This window comes from Schistocerca americana, chromosome 2, assembly GCF_021461395.2.
Source record: "Schistocerca americana isolate TAMUIC-IGC-003095 chromosome 2, iqSchAmer2.1, whole genome shotgun sequence".
Classification (NCBI taxonomy): domain Eukaryota; kingdom Metazoa; phylum Arthropoda; class Insecta; order Orthoptera; family Acrididae; genus Schistocerca; species Schistocerca americana.
In genome coordinates, this window is record NC_060120.1 from 112,273,156 (window position 1) to 112,294,919 (window position 21,764).

Here is a 21,764-nt window from a genome sequence, read left to right on the forward strand (position 1 = left end):
AGATCCCAATGGAGGGGAGTGAGAGGCATTCAAACTGGCAATCCCACTTGAAGGGTAGCAGGAGGGAGACATCCATTTATGCAAAGGCTGCTGAGCCATAAGCCTATCAACCATGATCTAGTCTGCACAAACCTAGAGAACAGTATATATGAAGACTAGTAGTATGGTCTGCACCCCTCAATGTCTGGGCCAGGTGGCAGAGAGCATTAAGCTTCAGCATGCAGGCAGTCTTCAGGTGGAGAATATGGGGCAGCCACACGAGCTTTTATCAAAGAGAAGGCTAAGAAACAGGACTGTGCTACAATTTCTAGGTGCTGGTTGCCTAAATAAAATTATGGATTGGAGGTGGGCAAAATGCTGTGAGCTGACAGCAAAAATGCATACCCTATGTTTAGGAAGGATAAAACTGGAAGCCAGGCGACAGAGCCCACATAGAGGCCCATCAGATGGCACCTTGGAGCTGGCATTCAGCAGCTGCTCCAGATGCAAAAATCTGTTGACATACAACACTACAGCAACAGGAGGCCCAATACGTGTTACAAGCCCATTGATGGCAAACAGGAGGAATGTGACACTTAACACACAACCCCACAGGATACTATTCTCCTGGATCCAAAGGGTGCTGAGTGAAGTGCTAACTAGCCCCGAAGAGCCAGTGGAATAAAAGCTTTTGGATAAAAATCTAAAGGGGGCCGCAAAAGCCCATCACGGAGGGTAACAAAAATGTACAGAGCCAAGTCATGTCGTATATTGTAAGTAGGTTAAATTAGACTTGAGGTGTCAGCATTCGGAAAAAACCTGTTGGTTTGCTTTTCCAATCCGAGTAAATGGTTAGCACATCATCCTTCAAGAAGCCACAGTGATATGGGGACAAAAGGACTCTAGGTTCAAGTACACAACATAATCTCAAGCTAACCATCCTCACTAGCAGTTTACGAAATATGTTGCCGAGGCTAACTGGTCGGTAGCTGTCTAGAGACGTTGAGTTCTTTCCATGCTTAAGTACAGGGATAACTATGCTATCTCATCATTGTGAAGGGAAGACACCCGTGAGCCAAAAGCAGCTGAAGAAAAGTAGAGGTTGCCTCTGGGTAATGTCCAAGTGTTGGCTCATCTGGTTGTTGATGGAATCTGGACGTGGGGCCACTTGTGTGGCGAGGTACGAGCCTGCATGAAATCCCATTCAGTGATGGGATTATTATAGGCTTCCACTTGGCGGAGGAGGTTTCTTCAATTAATCGTTTCTGCCAGACATGTAGCAGGATAGGAAGCAAAAGTAAACTGAGCACACTGTAGGATATGGCCCTGGACAGTACTGTCACTGGCAGCCCCCAAGGCTACAGAGCTTAGACCAAACGAGATGAGAGGTATGCGTCCCCAGGGAGGAAACAGTGTTCCCAGCAATCCGTTTTACTCTGCTTAATAAGGTAGTGAGCCTTACATGAAGATGCTTTAAAGCACTAAGGTTGGACCGTGAAGGGCACTTAAATGGCTGAAGCACCTGTTGGCACTCCTGGACAACGACTGCTACATCCTTGGTCCACCAAAGTACCAGTCGACGACATGGGGGGGGGGGGGCTGTGGATAGGGAGACAGCAACACCAGCAGTATGAAGAATGTCACGTCTCGCATGACCATATCATCAATACAATGCAAGAGAGGTGGCAAAGTGCACAGAAGACACACAAAGGCTCACTGGCTCTGCAGAATACTCTATGTGTATGCCTGTATACATAGTGGCGGCACAGAAATTATAGAATCACTGGAAAGTTATCACTGTCACAAAGATCATGACACTTCCCCCACATAGGGTGGTGTGCTTGAGTCCCTGAGGAGGTGGTACAGGGGCAGCAATTGCTGTATTAATGTAGGCAGTTCAACATAAGGAATTTGTCTACCTGGAAGGAGGTAGATACTGAAATTGGCGATTGCTGAGGGCTCTTGCTTCCAGGTTGGTATAATGAGAGGACCCAGTTACTAATTACATTGATCCAAAGCACAGACCTCTCCAAACGCTATCTTGGGGCTGGTACGGTTCAGATAGAACACTCGGTAACCACAAACGGAAAGTGGTCATCATGGACTTTTGTTTCTTGAAGAGCAAGACAGACTGCAGAATAAGAGGAAACAAGTTGTTGTTCCCGTACATTACAGTAATATCCGTTGCAATTCCACTGGATTATCGTGTGGTGAGAGTCCAGGTTAGATGTGAAGAAGCCAAAGGGAGATCACATCGCCAGGTCAGTGAACATCACTGACGAAGATGGGGAGACATCAATAAAAACCCTGTTAATTCAGAATAAGAAGCAGGAAATGAAGCCCCCTGGGATGTTGGGGAAGTATCATCCTTGGACTTGCACTGTTGCTGCTTCTCCCTCAGAGGAAGGGAGGCAGTCTTTATCAGTTAGGAAATACTGTGAAGCGATGTCCAGATCGGACAGACAGTGAGCGGCTTTGGGGCTCTCAGAGTGGGTCCCTCATCCAATCCGAGGTTGCAGTCTTCCTATCTTGGAAACACCAGGAATAAAGTTGGCAAAAAATAACTGATAGAAATAACCAGTTATTGAGAAGTAGCAGTTACTGTGATAACTGCTCGTCTGATATCGGCAGTTATTTTGGTTGGTTGGTTGTTGGTTGTTTGAGGTTAAAGGGACCAAACAGCAAGGTCATCAGTCCCTTGTTTCAAATAGACTCCATTCTGCTAACGGGACATCTCAGTATAGTCAGAAAAATAAAACAGAAAAAGGGGAAACGTAAAACGGCAGTCACGTTGTCATTAGTAGAAACAAATGAAGGAAGTTGGCAAGAGAACGGACCCAACACTATGCTGAAGCAGCATAGGCAAGACCACCTGTGTCTTAAAAGGCAGTTATTTTAGTAACTGCCAACAGTGCCTCGCGCCACCTGTTTACAGAAGATCGTACCATGCTTTCATGTCAACTCATCTGAGACCTGGCTACAATGGAGACGGATAGACCATCTGGTAGGTGTTCTATCCAACAGGGAAATAACTGCGAGACTGTGTGCCATCTGTTGATAGAACTGTGTACCATTTCATGCACACTAACTACTTTCAGCACAAACGATTAAATTAATGTCAGAGCACTGGCTGATAGGATGACCATGAAGGCATTGCACGTGTAACAATCATTCCCTTGAGTCACCGTTCTATGGGTCAATTTAGTTTGGGCGGATAGTACAAATACTTACCATAAATTCGAGCAACTACGTAAATAACTGTCAGAGGCCAATATTTTTTGCTGGTTATTGCTAGCAGTTACTGCATTCATTCACCAGTTCTTGTTCTCTGGCAGTTAACAGGCTGTCACTACAGGTAACCTGGTAGTTGGTAACTGTGTTCCTGAATCCATTTAAAGGTCGTAGAGCCCGGTGATATTTCCAGAGAGGACAGTAACTAGAGTGAACAAAATATTTTTTTACTGCTACAGAAATAACTGCTGACCATCAGGGGTTCCAGATAGTTTATCAATGGGATTTTATTCTATCCATTTCTTGTAGTTCCCAAAGAGGTGTCACTCTTTCTGGCCTTTGGTTGTGTTAGAGGGTATTTACTTTCATTTCGCATTTTTTTCTGTGTTGTTGCCACTAGGCCAGTAGAACTAGCAATAATCTTATATATGGAAAGCTATGAAATATTGTACAGAGTATGAAACATGTTAACATTTTTTTAGGGGTTTTATACTTTCTGAAATATCTGAGTACTGTAAGTGATCTAAAAATGGAAAATAGCTGAGTATCTTCTCAAAGTATACCATATCCCTAATGCTCAGTGGCATCATTCTCATCATAAAGTGCCAGTGCTGTATCAGATCAATCCCGTTAAAGTGTATCTTATCAACTTCAATACAAAAAACCGTGTGCACTTCGGTGAAATATTGCTTTGCGGCTTTACTAAGAGAAAAACAAGTTTTGTCAATTTGTACCTGTCCGTTGCAAATGGCCTCTTTTTATTTAATTATGGCCATTAACTTTGAAACAGTTTCTGCATATTATTGAGCACATTAACTTCATTCATGAAAATTGTACAATGGAATATTTACACTTCAGACACATGTATGACACATTAACCATTTGATGGAGGCATATTTAGAATGAATACAGGTATGCTTACAACAATAATCATGTCAAGTACTTTGTCAGTGGTATTTGAATAGAAGTATTGATTTACGTATATTACAGACTACTAGTACTTGTGCATACTGCATGAACTTTCTTAAATAATATATGCTTTTTTGTTTTCAAAGAGCTCAAGTCATTTCATTTTCCATTATGTTAAACACTAAAAAGCTTTGTCAGGTGCACTCATTGCTATGTTGAAGTTCTATTATACGCCAAATTTAGCCCTTCATTTTGAGTGTTCCTATCTCATTCATGAATTAGTCTATTACATATTTGGTCAGTTAACTGACATGTTAAATTGTAAAAAGAAGTCAAAGCAGGTAGGTAAAACTGACAGATGGAATGTTTATTATGCCTCCTACATGTGACAGAAAGGGGGAGGGGGAGAGAGCAAAACATGAAATTGATACATAAAATATGCCTCAGGACAGGAAATTTTTTTACCGAGAGATTGCTGAAAACTTAAAGCAAATTCACATTCCCACCATCAATACTATTAATTCAGACACTCACAATCTGGATATCCAAAGAAGAATTAGATGAACAGAGTACAAAAGATATCTTAATGATGTCTGAGAAGTATAAAACTTGTTACCCTTAGGAGGTCAACACAATCAATCATCCACTGGAATTACAAGGAAAGGTGTCCTAACTTTAAATAGAAGCAACGCATGGAAGGTGGAATGAATGGATTGATGTTGCATCTGTATACCATTACCTTGACCTTCTCAGGCAGGGTATGCCCCATGGGCAGGATGCAAGCCCATGTGTCTACACGACTGTCTTTAGGGGCTGTAGACATGCCGGATGAAATGAATGCCAAGTTGTTCCAGATTAGCCCTAAGTTCATCATTTAACTGCAGGAGAATGTCAGGGGGCTCAGCCAGATGAGCGCATAACAGCCCAACCACAGACTGGCTACCCAGCTGGTGACCTAGCAAGGAAGGAAAAGGGTTATGGCAGGGAGGGAGGAGAAGGGGGAGGAGAAGAAAGGGGAGGGAGGGAGGGAGGGAGGGAGAGAGAGAGAGAGAGAGAGAAATGGTTCAAATGGCTCTGAGCACTATGGGACTCAACATCTTATGTCATAAGTCCCCTAGAACTTAGAACTACTTAAACCTAACTAACCTAAGGACACCACACACACCCATGCCCGAGGCAGGATTCGAACCTGCGACCGCAGCAGTCCCGCGGTTCCGGACTGCAGCGCCAGAACCGCTAGACCACCGCGGCCGGCAGAGAGAGAGAGAGAGAGAGAGAGAGAGAGAGAGAGAGAGAGAGAGAGAGAGAGAGCGCAGGAGGAAGAGGAGGGAGGGCAGTGGAGATGAACCCACACCGAAGACACTATGTAGAGTTCTTCCCCACCTGGGGAGGTCAGGATTGGATTGGATTGTTTGGGGGAAGAGACCAAACAGCGAGGTCATCGGCCTCATTAGATTAGGGAAGGAAGTGGGCCGGGCCCTTTCAAAGGAACCATCCCAGCATTTACCTGGAGCAATTTAGGGAAATCAAGGAAAACATAAATCAGGATGACCGATGCAGGACTGAACCGTCGTCCTCCCGAACACAAGTTCACTGTGCTAACCACTGCACCACCTCACTCAGTGAGATGGATGTCAAATACCTAAGGTTGACCAAATGAGAAAAGCTAAAAAGGAGCAACAAAAAGCAAACAAAATCAAAATAACAAGACGAAACAAGTCAGGATGTTAGCCAGGCTAACATTAATAAGAACACCAAGAGGGGGAAAGGGGCAGAGGGAAAGGAATAAGGACAGAAGGAGAAGAAGGTAAAGCAACCTGGAAAAGAAAAAAGTCTGCAATAGCTTGGGGACCTGTGCATGCCAAATACGTATCCACAAAAGAGCTGTGGGCCCCTGTGGAGCATCTACTTACAGAATCAACAGGAACCATCTCCATGTGACCCTGAACAGGCAGAAGCAGCCATTTACTCCAAATTAGCTCTCCTGGCATCAAATGAGGTCTATAATGGAATTTCCTAACAGATACAAACTCAACATTGTTATGTCTATGCTGATATAATGTTGATTAGATTACACTACACTGCTCAGGATCTCCCATCAATAATATTGTCCAGCCCACCAACTATACCCAGTGTCTTCCTTGGTGAAAATTTCAAAAGCGTGTTATCCTAAATTCCTCACCATCTGATCCACAAAAGCACTAGGTTCAATAAACTTATGCTCCAGAGTTGTGTTCCTACATCATCCTGCAAAAGTTGGTCAACATCTCTATCCTGATTATTACCTAACAAAGCTCTTACCAGCTTCCCTATAGTTTTGATTTTTAATTTATTGCTTACAATCTTGTTGGGCACTGTCCACACCAACACCCACCCATCCCCATCTAACTGAAGCAATAGGTCAAACTTATTTCTCACCTTCAAAAAAGCTGTCAATTGCCGAAATAATGGGTCCAAATCCAATAATGTTCCTTCACATCAATTTAATTTAATCATGAAATTTTTGTCTTCTTTAAGAGCAATGTTTCTTTGAACTGACATTTTATGGCCAGATCAAGAGTTGGCCCTTGGTTTGCATTTATCATTCCATGCAATACTATATTATCTTTGAAATAAATTTAGCATGCATGTAAATTAACAACAGTGTAACTCTACACACCCCACTCCCAGCCCGGAGTTCATTAACTCCGTGCCCAGACGTACATATAGCAGGACCAGATCAAGTTTTTGGAGAACAATGAACCCCTATAATCTTGTTATGGTTAATTAAAGATTGATTAGCATCTGTTCTTTTAGTTCATTGTTATTAGCTGTTAGCAACAGTCCACCACTGAACAGCTGGAAACTGAAATTAAACCTTTTTATCTGCTGTCTGACTCAATATACCATGGATAGCATATATAACAAAATATTTCATCATTCGGATTCAAAAACTTGACAGTTGATCAATACACCAACAATCACATCTTATTTAAACTTATGCAACACCATTTATGTCACAGGGGCACACAATACATTTTCAGCACTATGAGAGCACTTCAATTGTTTAACATTTATTATTACAGCTTTTAAATGTTTTAATTTGTTAATTTTTCTTAGAGAAAATTTTTTTAGGCACTGGCACTATCGAGAAAAATCTTGTCCTAAACTGTCCCTTTCCAAAGAAGAGAGTAAGGCAGACAAGAACATTAGGATTTAACATCCACTGTCATTATCATCAACAGAGATGGAGCACAAGCTCTGATAGTTTCAAGGCTGGGGAAGGAAACCTGTTGTGCCATTTCAAAGGGAACTTCCTGTCATTTTACTGGAATGATTTAGAAGAAATCACGGAGAGCCTAAATCAGAGTGGTCAGGGACCATCCTCCCGAATACAAGTCGTGTGTGCTAACCACTGCGCCACAATGCTCAGTCCTTGCAAAGAAATCAGAGGAAGATAGAAGAGATGTTATTCATTCTGCCATACTGAAGGAAAATAACTACTTTGTCTAACAGGCATGACAACTCCATCTCTGCAGCATACAATACCACTGGTGTGAATCCAGTAACTAATGGTAAAAGGTTCTCAGCAGTCAAGGAAAAACACTGAAGTTCCTCGACCCCCATGCTGACAATTACAACAAGCTCATGGGTGGAACTCACTGAATGGATCACGATATCTGTACAGGATACATATCTGTATCAGGAAATGGTACTAATCTCTTCAGGTGGTTACTGAATACCAGTGTAAACTATGCCTGGATATTCTACCACGAAGAAGGAACTAGAATCTCTCATGTAAACTGTCAAAGCGACTGATGTACTCTATGGTAGGCAATGTCACCAAAAGGACCTGGAACACTGCATTCCAGTACTCTTAGCAGATGAGTTCCAGACTGATGGAATGAACTATCCAATTGTGAAAATTCACCAACTCAGAAGTAATGTGTTGGAATAAACTGTACATCAGCACATACCCATTGCAAGACACATAATGTGGGTCTGAGCTGAATGTTTTGCTACTAATCATACCAATTCAGTATTTTTATTTATTTATAATTTATCCTTACGTTTGTTTAATTCAGTACAAAAATGTTTAACTTTTCATTTGAATTCACGATTTGCTCTAATAATGCTTAGCAATACATGTAAGGTATGGTACATTATATTAAATATAGAAAGATTAAATCAAACAATGGAAAATCTAGGCTCAAATAATGACAATATTATGAAAAGAACAATTGCTACTCACCATACAGCAGAGATGCTGGGTCACAGACAGGCATAACAAAGACTGTCAAAGCTTTTGCACACACACACACACACACACACACACACACACACACACACACACACACTATCTTGTCTCTGAATATGAGGGAATATATCTACTTTATTTCAATCAATAGTAAGTGGAAAATGCAGAACTGAAAATTTAAAGGGAGAATGTACCTTTGTAGGGGCAAAATATATAAAATCAATGGTTCATAAACATTCCTTAGAGTGTATTTTACTAGAGAAATGTTTCCTACAGGCATTTTAGCCATTAAAGGCTTTAAATATTCATTTACTTTAAGGGTAGCACACATTGCTAGACCCCTTTTTCCTTCTGTCAACTTCTTGAACTTCAAAACCTAATTTGCTGATATGTGAAAATATTTCGTGCTCACAATTGTCAGACCTGATCGCACACCACATTCACTTGTTTCTCGTGCTTCCGGAGCATTTTCTGTGCTTGTTTACATTGGAAAGTTTGTTACTGTGACAAGATGCCTTGAATTGGGAGAGTATACAAGAAATGCAAAGGAGGGCTTGGAAGAAACCTGAAATCAAATGTAGCTAATGATGATTAAAGTGTAAATAATAGGGATTTTGTCTGTGAGAGTGCTGCAGGCTGTTCTAGGTTAGATTCAACTCCAACTTCCTCAGTGATTGCAAGTGATATTTCTAGCAGTGAAAATAACGAGTTTTAGGACCAGTGATTCCAGATGAAAGCTGAACAATAATTCAAGTTCAGAATCATTTGTAAGTACTAAATATAATTATGAACAGACAAGTGGCAATATTACAAAAGATATTTAACTATTGTCATCTGCCGTATATTCATTTGCAGTTTGTCACGTTATTGCCAGTTTATTTTGTTATGAAGATACCACTGCAAGGTATGGACTTGCAAGTAAACTATTTTTGAACTCCAGAAACTGTAAATCTCAGTGTTCATTTCATATCAGTAGGTAGATTGACAGCAGCGAGTATGAAACTAACATCAGGTTTGTGTATTGACTGTATACTATAGGTAAAGGTGAATTGCCTGGTAAGACACTATGTGCAGTCATGAATGCCCTAAGTGGCCCAACAAGATTTCAGAAGTACACAGGTACATTAAATGAAGCTGCTAAGCATCAAGCTGTTGCCTCTATGAAGGCTGCTGTCAATGAGGCAATTGAAATGAATGACAATTACATGTATATTGCTGTGGCTGTTGATGGGACATGGAAGTGTAGAGGGCATCCAAGACTGAATGGTGTAACTACAACAAGCATGGATAATAAAGTGCTTGATGTAGAGGTACTGAGTAAGTGCTGTGATAAGTACAGATTTATAAAGGACAAAGAAAAACTTAAATCTTGTAAGGAAAGTTCTGAATGTAGTGTAAATTTTGAAGGGTCTAGGGGGAACATTTTTTCCAGATCAGCTGATATATTTGGAGTAAGGCGCATAAAATATTTAGGGGATGGAGACAATAAGAGCTTCAAGAATGTGGATGAAGCAAAACCATACAGAGATGTCAGTGTAGAAAAGCTGGAATGTATTGGGCATGTCCAGAAAACAACAGGAACCCACCTTTGTGTTGAGAAGAGATATGAAAGGCATAAAACTACCATTCAGAAACCCACTATCTGGGAAATGGTAGGCTCACAGACAAGGAGTTCAGACAGTTTGCAGAATTATTATATGTCAATTAAAAGGAACTGTGACATTGAGATGAAAATGAAGAGGATATCTGGGCAACTTATTTTGATCAGTTGTCAACTGATAAGGAGCCTTATGTCTTGTGCCCAAAAGAACCAACATCCTGATGCAAAATACAATAGTGCTCTAGCAGCTGGTCAACAGTACAGTCATAGGCATTCATTGCCTGTTGAAATGTACAATGTAATGAAACCAATTTTAAGAAGTGTCACTGTTCAAAACCTGTTACGGAAGTGTTTTCATGGAAAAACACAGAACCCAAATGAATCATTTCCCAGTGCCATATGGTCTAGAATTCTTAGAACAGTATTTGTAAATGAAGATACATTGGATTTGGGTGTTTATGATGCAATTCTTTCATTTAATGATGGCAATGTGGGGAGAGTTAGGCTGCTTCAAAAGTTAGGCATACAACCTGGTGATGGTATGTTCCGAATTGGATGCTGTCGGTGTGAAGAAAGCAGATTATGAAGTCACTGTGATAGCTAGGAAGGCAAGAATGCACTCAAGGGATGCTAAGAGAGCCAGGGAGAAATGCAGATGACCCAGGATATGGTACAGGTATGTTCTCAGGCCAGTAACAAACTATACTCATTTTTAAAGCCAGATTCCTGAGATTTTATTTTTTAATGATTAGGTAGAACTTATATCATAGAACAGTGGAACTCTCACAATTTACAGAAACTGGGCTGAACATCAATGATGCATTTTTAAGGCAGCTCAGTTTCATATTTTAAAAATTATGAATAAAGCTTGAATATGTGGAAAAAATTTTACAACTTGCAAAAAATTCTCTAAAAACAAATTATGCAAGCAACTTCTCTACAAAAATAGGTCAATGGAGAGAGACTTCCTTCACCGGCCATTAAAATTTTATAACATTACCATGAACTGTTCACAAGATAAATGTACCTAAAATTGAGAAAATTAACATTTTAAGTATATAAGGTATAATCTCTCCTCAATTTTGCATAACTTGGAACTGTTTTCACTGAATAACAATTCTCGAGTGGATAATAGGCAGAAACCTACTGTCAACTGTTGTCCTGTTTCAAACGGCCTGATTCCTAAATAAATATAAGATGGCCCAGTGAACAGATATTTTAGCCATCTGAAATTCAAACTGTTTAAAGTTGCAACCTCCCCCCCCCCCCCCCACCCCAAAAAAAAAAACACTGATTTGTGAAGATACAATCCAAAATTGGGAACTAGATAAAAATGGAAACCACAGTCTTTCTATATGAACTACCACTTACATATAATCTATGGCAAATTTACTATCCCAAATTTAGAAAATGTTACTTTGTTCGATACCAATACACATTATAATTTACCCAGAGGGAACACTTAACACCACAACTAATCAGCTACTGAAACCCAACTCCAAATTTTTTAACCCTTTGCATTTAGTGAAAATTTCTGAAAGGAGCAGCTGGCAATGATTAAAGCTAACCCTCAGAGAAAGTATCAAAATTTGTTAATGTTTTAAATATGCAGGTTAAAATTTTCTAGAATACTTCTTTCTCAGTAGCACCATAGCACTCTGCTCAGTCTGCCCAAATGCAATACACCAGGCCACACACGTTTAACATTTCAGGAAGAGTACACATTCAGTAGTATTTAAACACAGTTTGCAATAGACTATTTTCTAGTTCACTATTAATGTAATTTGTATCTATTGTTTGGTGGTCCACTATTGTCACAATGCACCAGAAAATGTGAAATGCACAGAAGTGGCAACTTACAAGTCTTCAACCAATCTGACAAGCTAATGTAGCTTGCCAAAATTCTGAATGAGACTTTCAGAAGTCTCACATCCAACTGAATGAGGAGAATACCCTTCAGCAGAAAACAATAGGCACAGGATACAACATATTGGAGGATTCAGATCAGTGTAGTTTCAGAAACAGGAGGTAAGATATAGCTGGAAAAAAAATCACAGGACTTAAATGCAACATATCACACAGCAAGGGAGTCCTAATTCACCTAGAGCAGTAATTCAAAATGGGCATTGCACTTTAAAAGCACCACAACAGTTCTGTGCTGCAAACTAGATCTACTGAAATTAACAACTTTCAGTTTTTGAAAACTTAGTGGGAACAGAGTTATAAAATATACTACCAAACATCAGCCAACATGACATACAAAATGCAAGTGCATTAAAAGTTTAAGTAGTCACAAATTTTTTGTTACATTACCATAAGTAAGGAAAGAATATTTCCTCACTTTTAAGTGTTTCTATAGTGTAAACAAACTTTTTTACTCGCAGAAATAATCCCCCATTCATTGTTGAATATGCACCATCTGCGCCGAGTTTCTATTTGCACAAGAATGATTCTACTGCTGGTTTCCTGCTTTCTCTGCTTCAGATCCAGTATACAGCCTCCAAGAAGGGCTCAAATGCATGGGTAAGTTGTGATGGATGTAGTGTTGGCAGCTGTTTGTGTGTTCAAATATTACACTTTTTGGCATTGTTATAAAATGTGTTCATGTGTCAAATTTCTCAGAGTGTTTTATATCAGATTTATGTTCTGGTTACATAATCCATGCTTATGATAAAACTATGAGACTATAGTGTCTTAGAGATCTAGGCTTTATTCTGTCAGTTCAGTTCATGGAAAAAAGATATTTTAATTTGAAGTTTTAAGAGCATGTTCAGCTGAGTAGTTTGGATATTTACCTTAGTGACAGCATACCATGCCAAAGAACAAATAGATGGCACTTTTTTTTACCTCAGTGACAGAAGTATTTTTGGAATTGAGCACAACAGTCTTACCTTCACAATTACAAACACTGAATTTACTTGGTTAGGATATACAGATTTTAATTTGTGTATTAAAAACTTAACGGAATTGCTTTGGTTCTTTCAATAGGTTTCATTTCTATCTGATTTCTTGGCTAGGAAAAATGAATTTGACAAAGTGACTCCACATGGATTCCATTTTCACCGAATGAGGTACAGAACCCTAAAAAGGACTGGCATACAAAGACTAACTTCCATTGCAATGGATGGTTGTATAGCTAGTTGATTATACTTGCGATCTCTTCGTGTAAGCAATTTCCTGCCCAATCATGATTTGAACGAAGTGGCTAAGCCAGTGCCAAAGCATTGGTCTCTTATTTGGGAGGAGATGGATTTGGCCATTCTAACTTGGATTTTCCCAAGTTAGTAAAGTGAATGCTGCTAAGGCCATGGTGAACTTTTCCTATCATACTTTTGTACACGTTTTATATAGAGTATATATTACCTCTATTATGTGACATCCAATACTGTTTTACTGTATGGCCTAAAGACAAATGAATGAATAAATAAATCACAAAATCATCAAAACATGTTTTAATGCTATTCTATCGACAACCACTTTTGGTTCAAGCAACCATCAAGCCACAAATATCATTGGATAAGATTAAATGAACATTCACTGACAAGTACATAACTGCAGCGTTTCATACACATGTCCACTGTCCTACATGTATTTAATATTAATTAGTCACTAAGTGCACAAGTTGACAGCCCAATGCACTACTCTACATGCTGTCACATCAAAGGCATATAGAACTGATGATTACATATTTTTAAGTCATCTTCCTTTAATCTGATGTAATTATATCTGCGACTAAGATGGGTTACTTACCAAAACTGGTCATCAATATACACTCAGTACCTACTTCATGATGGTGCACAGGCAGTCCATTGTTAATGATCAAGAAGAAATGTTTTAAATGATTTGTAGAGTACAGATAATGTGTAGAGGAAATGTGAAATAGACAATGGTGCTATGTTAGTTCTTGATTAGAACAACAGACCATATTAATGTCATTATGTATGCTGATAGCACTTCTGTTATAATCAGCAGCAAAACACCGGGAGAACTTGAGAAATGGTAGTGCAATGCATGCAACAGTAACAATAGGTTTACACATGAAGAAAGTCAATCACGAAAACTCAGTCCTACAATGGGAAACCTATTTGAATTTGGGTAAATTGCAGGAAATACTCGTCAATTATAAAGTACAGAAACATTCTCGATGAGTGTCACAGCAATAGTTAGAGAAACGTTGTGGGCTAACGCTCATCTACTTATGTTATTAAAGCTTATTTGAAGCCACTGGACACATTTTGAAACTTCTAAAACAACCATACAGGAAGTGGGGGAGTGAGAGATGCTGCTTAGTAAATATAAAATTACTGATCTTTAAGGATCTTAACAGCCTCATTCAAAATAAAAAAACTTTGCTAATACTAGACGGATCATTATCCTGTAAATGTAAAAGTGAGTCAATTGTCTTTATGCTTTGTCTTTACTCAAGGGTTACAAAATTCTTATGTAAAGATTAATTATTTTCCAATCGAATTTTTCAGCTGTAACCTTTGCCATATGATCATTTCAAACATGAAAATATCTTATCACTCCACACTAAGTGAATGGGTTCTAAATATAACCCAAACCTGCAACCTGATGGGATTTTCTATAGAGCAGTGTAGTGTGACAGTTCGCCAAATTTTACATTGCTCAATTTATTCCTATTGTAGACAATCTCAATCATACAGAACTAGCAATAATCTGTGGGATTATCTGGATACAGAGGATGACTTTTTGAGCTGTACACACTTAAAGAGTAAAGGGTCAGTCATTAACTACTTTAATGCCACAAGAGGTCAAAGTCAGGGAAACTCACCTGCAACAATGTTTCACCCATTCTGTAGCTGCAAAACAGTATTAACGAAGTATTTGAGCTTTCTTTGCCAGTTGTGCACAGAAAGAGTTCTATGGAGTTGTGTCTTATTTTAAAGCATTCTAGAACTTCAAACGAAAACCTGTCATCTAAACTTTTTGCACAAAATTTGGGCACACTTTGATATCAGGTTGCTAAATATTATCACCCACAATTTATTTCTGTCAGGGTAAGGAAGTGGTTTCTTTGTAATACTAGAAAAGTTTCTTTTATTGTATCTCTGGATAAGTCTAGTAAAAATGTGAGCTTTCAAATACTACCAAACATGTACAAACTGTTACATTTAATTTTTAATAGAATAAGCGAGTTAGAAGCTGAAATTTTTTGAATCTGCTAATGCTTTTTTTTTTTTTTTTATGCATCTGATTACAATGATCTTTTGTAACTGTGGAAATTTATACTGCAAGCAATTATTAAAAGTTCACGGGTTACCACACCTATAAATTTCCAGGCACAAATTCTTTTACACACACACACACACACACACACACACACACACACACACACTGCATTTTAATTGCTATCACCAAAAACTAAAACCACAACCATTATCAATCTCTTACATCTACAGGTGATAAGTGCTAAAGTTTTTGTCCTACTGGAAAAAAACCCGAGTAACTCAAGTCTAGGGATAGTAAGCATTTGTAGCTCCTTTAGTGTTCATGCCAACAATAAAAAAATAATCTGTATATTTGTCAGTTTCAAGATGCTATAGAACATAATACTAAATTTTCTTGTTTAACTCATGAAGCGAACTTGTTTGGACAGTTATTTCATGATCGTGGACAAGACAGATGAATGTTCTTGGCGTAAACTTGAAACAGATTGAATAGTGTGCCTCAGTCAAGCTTTGCTTCTCAGTTACTGTGAAGGTACTGCTGAGGTCTTATGTAAATTTTTTTTTACGTTAGACGGAGTCAAAGTTCTCAAAGCAAAAACAGCTGAAGCTTACAAAATGTGGATTTTATCAAGAACGTTCCATAGTATTGTCGGCAGGGAGACTACAGAGGTTCAGGTTCAGCCATCTTATCAGAAAACTTGTTTCCCTCTGTACAACAGCTCCCTTCCTCATGGCACAAGCTTTGCTATGTATTTTTTGCTGGTATGTGAAGTGTGGTATGTTTCAGTTGCATCGTGAGAAAAAGGAGATGAAAACTAACACTGATATCTTCCTCCTCCTATAGTAACAAAGGGGGGGTATAAATTGTGCCCAACATACTGAAACGCGTTTCACACAAAACTCACTGTTGTATTCTCCTCAGAGGCTCCTGACGATGAGCAAATGGAAATTGTAGAAAAGGACATCAAGATTGCCAATCTCATTTCTTTAAAATACAGATTCCCAGGGCTACATAAAGGGAACGTTTTATGCGTTTCCAGCAGGTTCAAGTAAAAAACATTTGAAGAGCAAAATTTAAATGATCAGCAGTGCAAATACATACTGAAAATAGGGCCTACCAAACAATCTGAAGCAAATCCATTAATTTCTCCAAAAGATGAGAAACTGCAAACATTAATATTTTCCCCAAAGTATCACTTAATAGCACAAGTGACCTCTGAATTTTCAGTTTCAATGACATCAAAGGAAGCTTGAAAGCTTCACACAAAAGCAGGCATCTTAATACGTGAAATGTCTTTCATAGAGGATAACAGTAAGTCAGAAACTAAGTTCATTACATGGACAATTCTCAAAAACTATAGGCCTACTCTATTATATTAATGAATTTTATTATTTTATTTTTCTCAAATAAAATATACTTTAAAAAAGTGACAGTTTGTTAAGGTTCGATGATCTATTTAAGCTCATTTTCTTGACCTTATCTACAATGTCTCAATTTTTTTTGAATACAAAAAACTTTGCAATGAAAAAATTTAATTGGCTACCATCTAATCATACAACGTCAAAGTATGCACCAATCTGGTGCAAACCTTTTAGAGATGATGTTTTCCCATAAGAGTATCTACAGTACCTGAACTGCTGCACCGAAGGAGAACTGATACAACACTACAAAACTACTATATAAGGCCACTACTACTGGCCAAAAATAATTGCTAGTGTTGAGCACAAGAAGTTGCCCACCTAATCCAATATCTCACATTACAATCTTCAAGTTTCAGCTGTGGTAAATTTAACTTGGCTGTTATATAGTTCTGGTGACATTTTCCACTCCCCTATTACAAACCTAACGCAAAATTTCATTACTAAGTAGATGTTCAGGTGCGAAGCGTGTAATTTTGTGCGTTTGTGTTCCAGCCTTCGAGGACATTTTGCCGCAGGTTTTGTAACTATAAATCTTCGGCCAAATTATTAATTACAGGACAAACTCCAATTGGAAGAATTGTAGAAGACCTAGCTTGCACGTAAGTGGGGGGAAAAAAGTTACTTAAATTTAAATTATTAGTCATAATTCAGCCCCATACATCCAGATTATTGCGTTATTAAGTTGTTGGAGCAACGACGAAAATTTGAAACTTGTAGCAACTTTGGAACATCAACAATTTCCCCATGTAGTCCAATACATAACATTAACCCGTACTTACGTAGGGAGAGAAATACAAATTGCGAATTAACCGTTAGCACTTTAAAGCCGTTTGTATCTTCGTTGAACACTTTAAAATATGTATCTTCGTCGAAGATATACAAAATCGCAACAATAAGTAGACCAACTGATAATGACCTAGCTAGTAAAGTACATTAAGCTTTCTACATAGTTCCCTGCAAGAGTTAACCGCACCTCAGTAATAATACAATAAAACTGCGAAACATGGGCACGGAAATTTCTCTGCACCTGTGCATTATCTACAAAGCCGCTTCAATCAGACTGCAAATCTATAATGTATGACATGTTCAGAAAAAAAACGCAACTGTATGATGCAGTCTTACTGTCCTTTTAAACACTATCCAACAATTACATCTTACTCGACACAACAAATCACCAAGTCCGCGGGGGAGGCAATTTTAGAAAATAAAAACACAATGGTAAACGTATTCCGTAGTGTTTTCACAAGTGAATGTCAAGCTGCAGCCATTAAGAACTACCATACTAGACTGTATTAAAACAACACTAAATTCACAAATCGCAACAGTAACTCAGCTTACCGTTACAGAAAACAGCTACTGGTAGTAACAAGAAAAAACACAGAGCCTTCATTTTGTCAAATTTATGAAATCTCCTTCCACTCTCAAGCACCCCGAGACACTGCGACAAAAGAGTCACACAAACCAGTACTGTGACTTCTGAACCACGCAACAACTCGTGACTTGCAGTTCCGGTTTCTTGCCCATAGATTGCGAGACTGTCGCAGCTGTTTCTAGCACTGGTTCGCAGAAGTGTGCATTTCAATATTTGTAAACTATAAATAAGTATGTTTATTTAATACCAATGTGGGTACTATGTCAATTCCATTAAATTTCTCCCACAAAATAACGCCTCCAGATATATTAATGCAAAAACAAAAACAAAGCAAAGGAGTGCTGCGAAGATTACTTTCGAGAGTGCACTTTGCGAAAATAACTGGCCATTCAGACTCTATTAATAACTAAAAGAACTGTCATTTATAATAATTTTACCATAGCGAACTTCTGAACGGATTTACCTGCGGATGAAACAAATGAAGGGAATTAGCAATAGTTCATATTTACAGTAGTTGGCTATCAAAGAAGCTGAAATCAATTAATTGATTGCACAAATGAAATAATTGACTGCGTAAACAGTTACTTATATCTGAATTATTCCCGTTTATCGATAAACAGAAATTAACCGTTCAACACTGATTCCATTTTACACATGAATTTGTTAATTCTCTATTATACAAAACATCAGAATCTTACTTTCTCCAAAATATTATATAATGAGAAACTACTGCAGCGGAGGAATTATATTCTCGTAATACATAATAATCGTTTGAAATACTTTTGAGCGTATATATTGCTGCATTTTGTTCATAACTACTTGGCCTTGTGCTATTAGTGTACCCATACGGGATTTTATATTATTTTGTTATTGCTTTAAGTCCATGAGATCATTTTTTTCGTTACTATTATTTATTGTCTCCCAGAAGCGGTAAATAAATGGAAAGTACAATTGACTTTATATTCTCTTGTAAATCAATCTGGAATGGTACAGATTTTCCAGAGGAATCAGGAAATGGTATACCTAAGACTAGCGGAATAGTAGTTTCACTATAAAAACATAAACACTGTGAATACCTGTGATTTACCATTCTCAAAATGATGAATATACCGTCTGACAACATTTCGACAGTTTCTATCAGTCACTTTACTATTGTGAACAAGAAAGAGTGAAGTTCGAAAATGAACAAATACCATAAGAGTGTTCCAGTAGATGGAAGTCATGATTAAGACTGTGAGGATAGCTTGAAAGGTTACCTCAGTTAAATGTTTCCCATGAAGAAGTTCAAGCGCTGTCTCAGTTTTAATGATCATGCAGCTTTGAATTTTAACTCATGTAAGTCAAATCTGTTTAATCAGATGGGAATCGAAAAGTTTTCGTAAATGTCATATCAAAGATAAATTTTGACTGCCTTTTCATGCATCTGACAAAGAAATAAAAAAATTAACCTGTCTTTGCAAATTTTTCCAGATGCTCCTCATTTTACAACCATTTGTGTTACAAATAAAACAGAGGATATGTTGCCATTATGTGCTATTGTTTATATATTTATTCATAGGTTCTGTAAGTCGTGATTTACTACAAAGCTTGCACAAACGATATAGGACCAGTCAGGTTTGATATAGTATTTACAGTTTATACACACTATGATTTTGAAAAATCATTCATTGCATGTCACGTACTGGTACGATATTTATAAAAGCAGTAAGATGATTGAAAGAATATTATTTTTAAGATTACTTGAGTAATTACATTAATACTTATGGTCCTCCAGAAACTCAGAAACAGAATAGAAGCAGAATTAAGATTACAGAAATGTGATACTGAGACGTATTATGTGTATATTACCAGTAAGTGTAAAAGACAAAGAGAAAATTAAAGAAAGTACCTATCAAAACTTAGATGTTGTAAAACGAAGTTCATTGTCAGTTGTAATAACATATATGCCTAAGTGGTGTTTCAACTGCAAGAGCCACATGGTGTAGCAGCGCGATCTAAGGTGTCTTGCCACGGTTTGTGCGGCTCCCCCCCGTCAAAGGTTCAAGTCCTCCCTTGGACATGGATGTGTGTGTTGTCCTTAGAGTAAGTTAGTATAAGTAAGATTAAGTAGTGTGTAAGCCTAGGAACCGATGACCTCACAAGTTTGGTCCCATAGAAATTTACCACTTTTTTTTCAGTTGCAAGGCAGTTGGAAAATTTGTAGAGGTGGTGTTAGGAGAAAGTACACTGCCTTCCATTTTCAGTTCATATATACATATAAAATGTTACAAAATGTTTAAAGGCACAAGATGACGTGTAAAACATGAATGAAATTGGTGTGATTTCACAACTACAAAAATACTATTACAGATGACAGCATTAATTATATGTGAAGTTTACCTAAATGTAACAATGGTTATTCGTTATATCACCTTTACAACCACAAACTTCACATGCACTAAATAATGATGATGGTAGTAGCTGAAACAACTTAATAAATGTAAAAATTTTAATTGAACCAAACGCCTTTGTTCACAAAAATCTTCAAGGATTGCAGACTGATTTAGGAATTTTATTTCCCTTATAAATTTGGTCCCATGATACTTTTCTGGAAAGAGTTACACATTATAACCAAAAGAGAAGAAAGTTATATTCAATTATCTGAAATCACATTTCTTAGAATAACAAAAGAATGTACAAGGTGATACAGAAACCAAAACAGTGATATTAGAAATTAGCTGATCATATTTATTTATTTGTGTTCCTTTGACCCAGTAGACAAAAGAACTGCATGGATATGGAATGAGTCAAGCTGAACAAAGTAAAAACAAAATAAACAAAAAATTAAAAATTGAGATATGTAACCATAAACATGAACAGTACAATAAATATACAATCTCTACATATTGTAATATAACGTGAATATGGGAACAAAATATTAGAATTATTTTAAACTGGAGCTTAAAGTCCAGTGAAACTGAAGTATAAAACAATAAAATCATATTATATAGTTAACATATGTTAAAAGCTGTAAAATTCTAAAATTAAAATACATTATTATATATCTACACAGTGGTAATAATAGATATAACACGTACTGTGTGTCATTCCTAAACTGCTATGAAGAAACATTTACATTAAAAAAATAACGAAGCATGTAAAAAGAGTTTTCCTGTATACATTCCTTCAATTTCCTCTTAAACTGTGCAGTATGATAGTAAGATTTTTTTAATGTTGGATGGGAGTGCATTGAACACCTTTGTGGTTAAGTAATGTACTCCAGTTTGCACAAGACTGAACAGATTGAAGTTTTGGTTGTTAGTGGTGTAGGTCATATTTAGATCTTGTACTATGATCATGAGGTAGAATATATCATGAGGTAATTGTTAATAGTTTATGTTTTTAGAAAAGATTTCTGCAAGAAAATTGACTCCACTTAGAATTGGGCTTGTTCTTCTATGTGCAACAGTCACCTTCTTTGCTGCTGGCTCAAAAATGGCTCTGAGCACTATGGGACTTAACATCTGAGGTCATCAGTCCCCAAGAACTTAGAACTACTTAAACCTAACTAACCTAAGGACATCACACACTTCCACGCCTGAGGCAGGATTCGAACCTGCGACTGTAGCAATAGCGTGGTTCCGGACTGAAGCACCTAGACCCGCTCGGCCACACCGACTGGCTCTTTGCCGCTGCTTGGTTACCCCAAAATACACTCCTGGAAATGGAAAAAAGAACACATTGACACCGGTGTGTCAGACCCACCATACTTGCTCCGGACACTGCGAGAGGGCTGTACAAGCAATGATCACACGCACGGCACAGGGGACATACCAGGAACCG

General features: G+C 37.9%; 1 protein-coding gene across 1 annotated transcript in view; it reads right to left on the bottom strand.

Annotated features, from left to right (window-relative positions):
* LOC124595493 (lysosome-associated membrane glycoprotein 1-like) overlaps positions 1–18,073 on the bottom strand; it is a 51,979-nt gene extending 33,906 nt beyond the window's left edge. Inside the window, exon 1 of the mRNA XM_047134257.1 lies at positions 17,909–18,073. Within this exon, the coding sequence (XP_046990213.1) occupies positions 17,909–17,960 (52 nt within the window). The 5' untranslated portion in view covers positions 17,961–18,073. The remainder of the gene's footprint in view (positions 1–17,908) is intronic.
* Between the last annotated feature and the right edge of the window lie 3,691 nt (positions 18,074–21,764).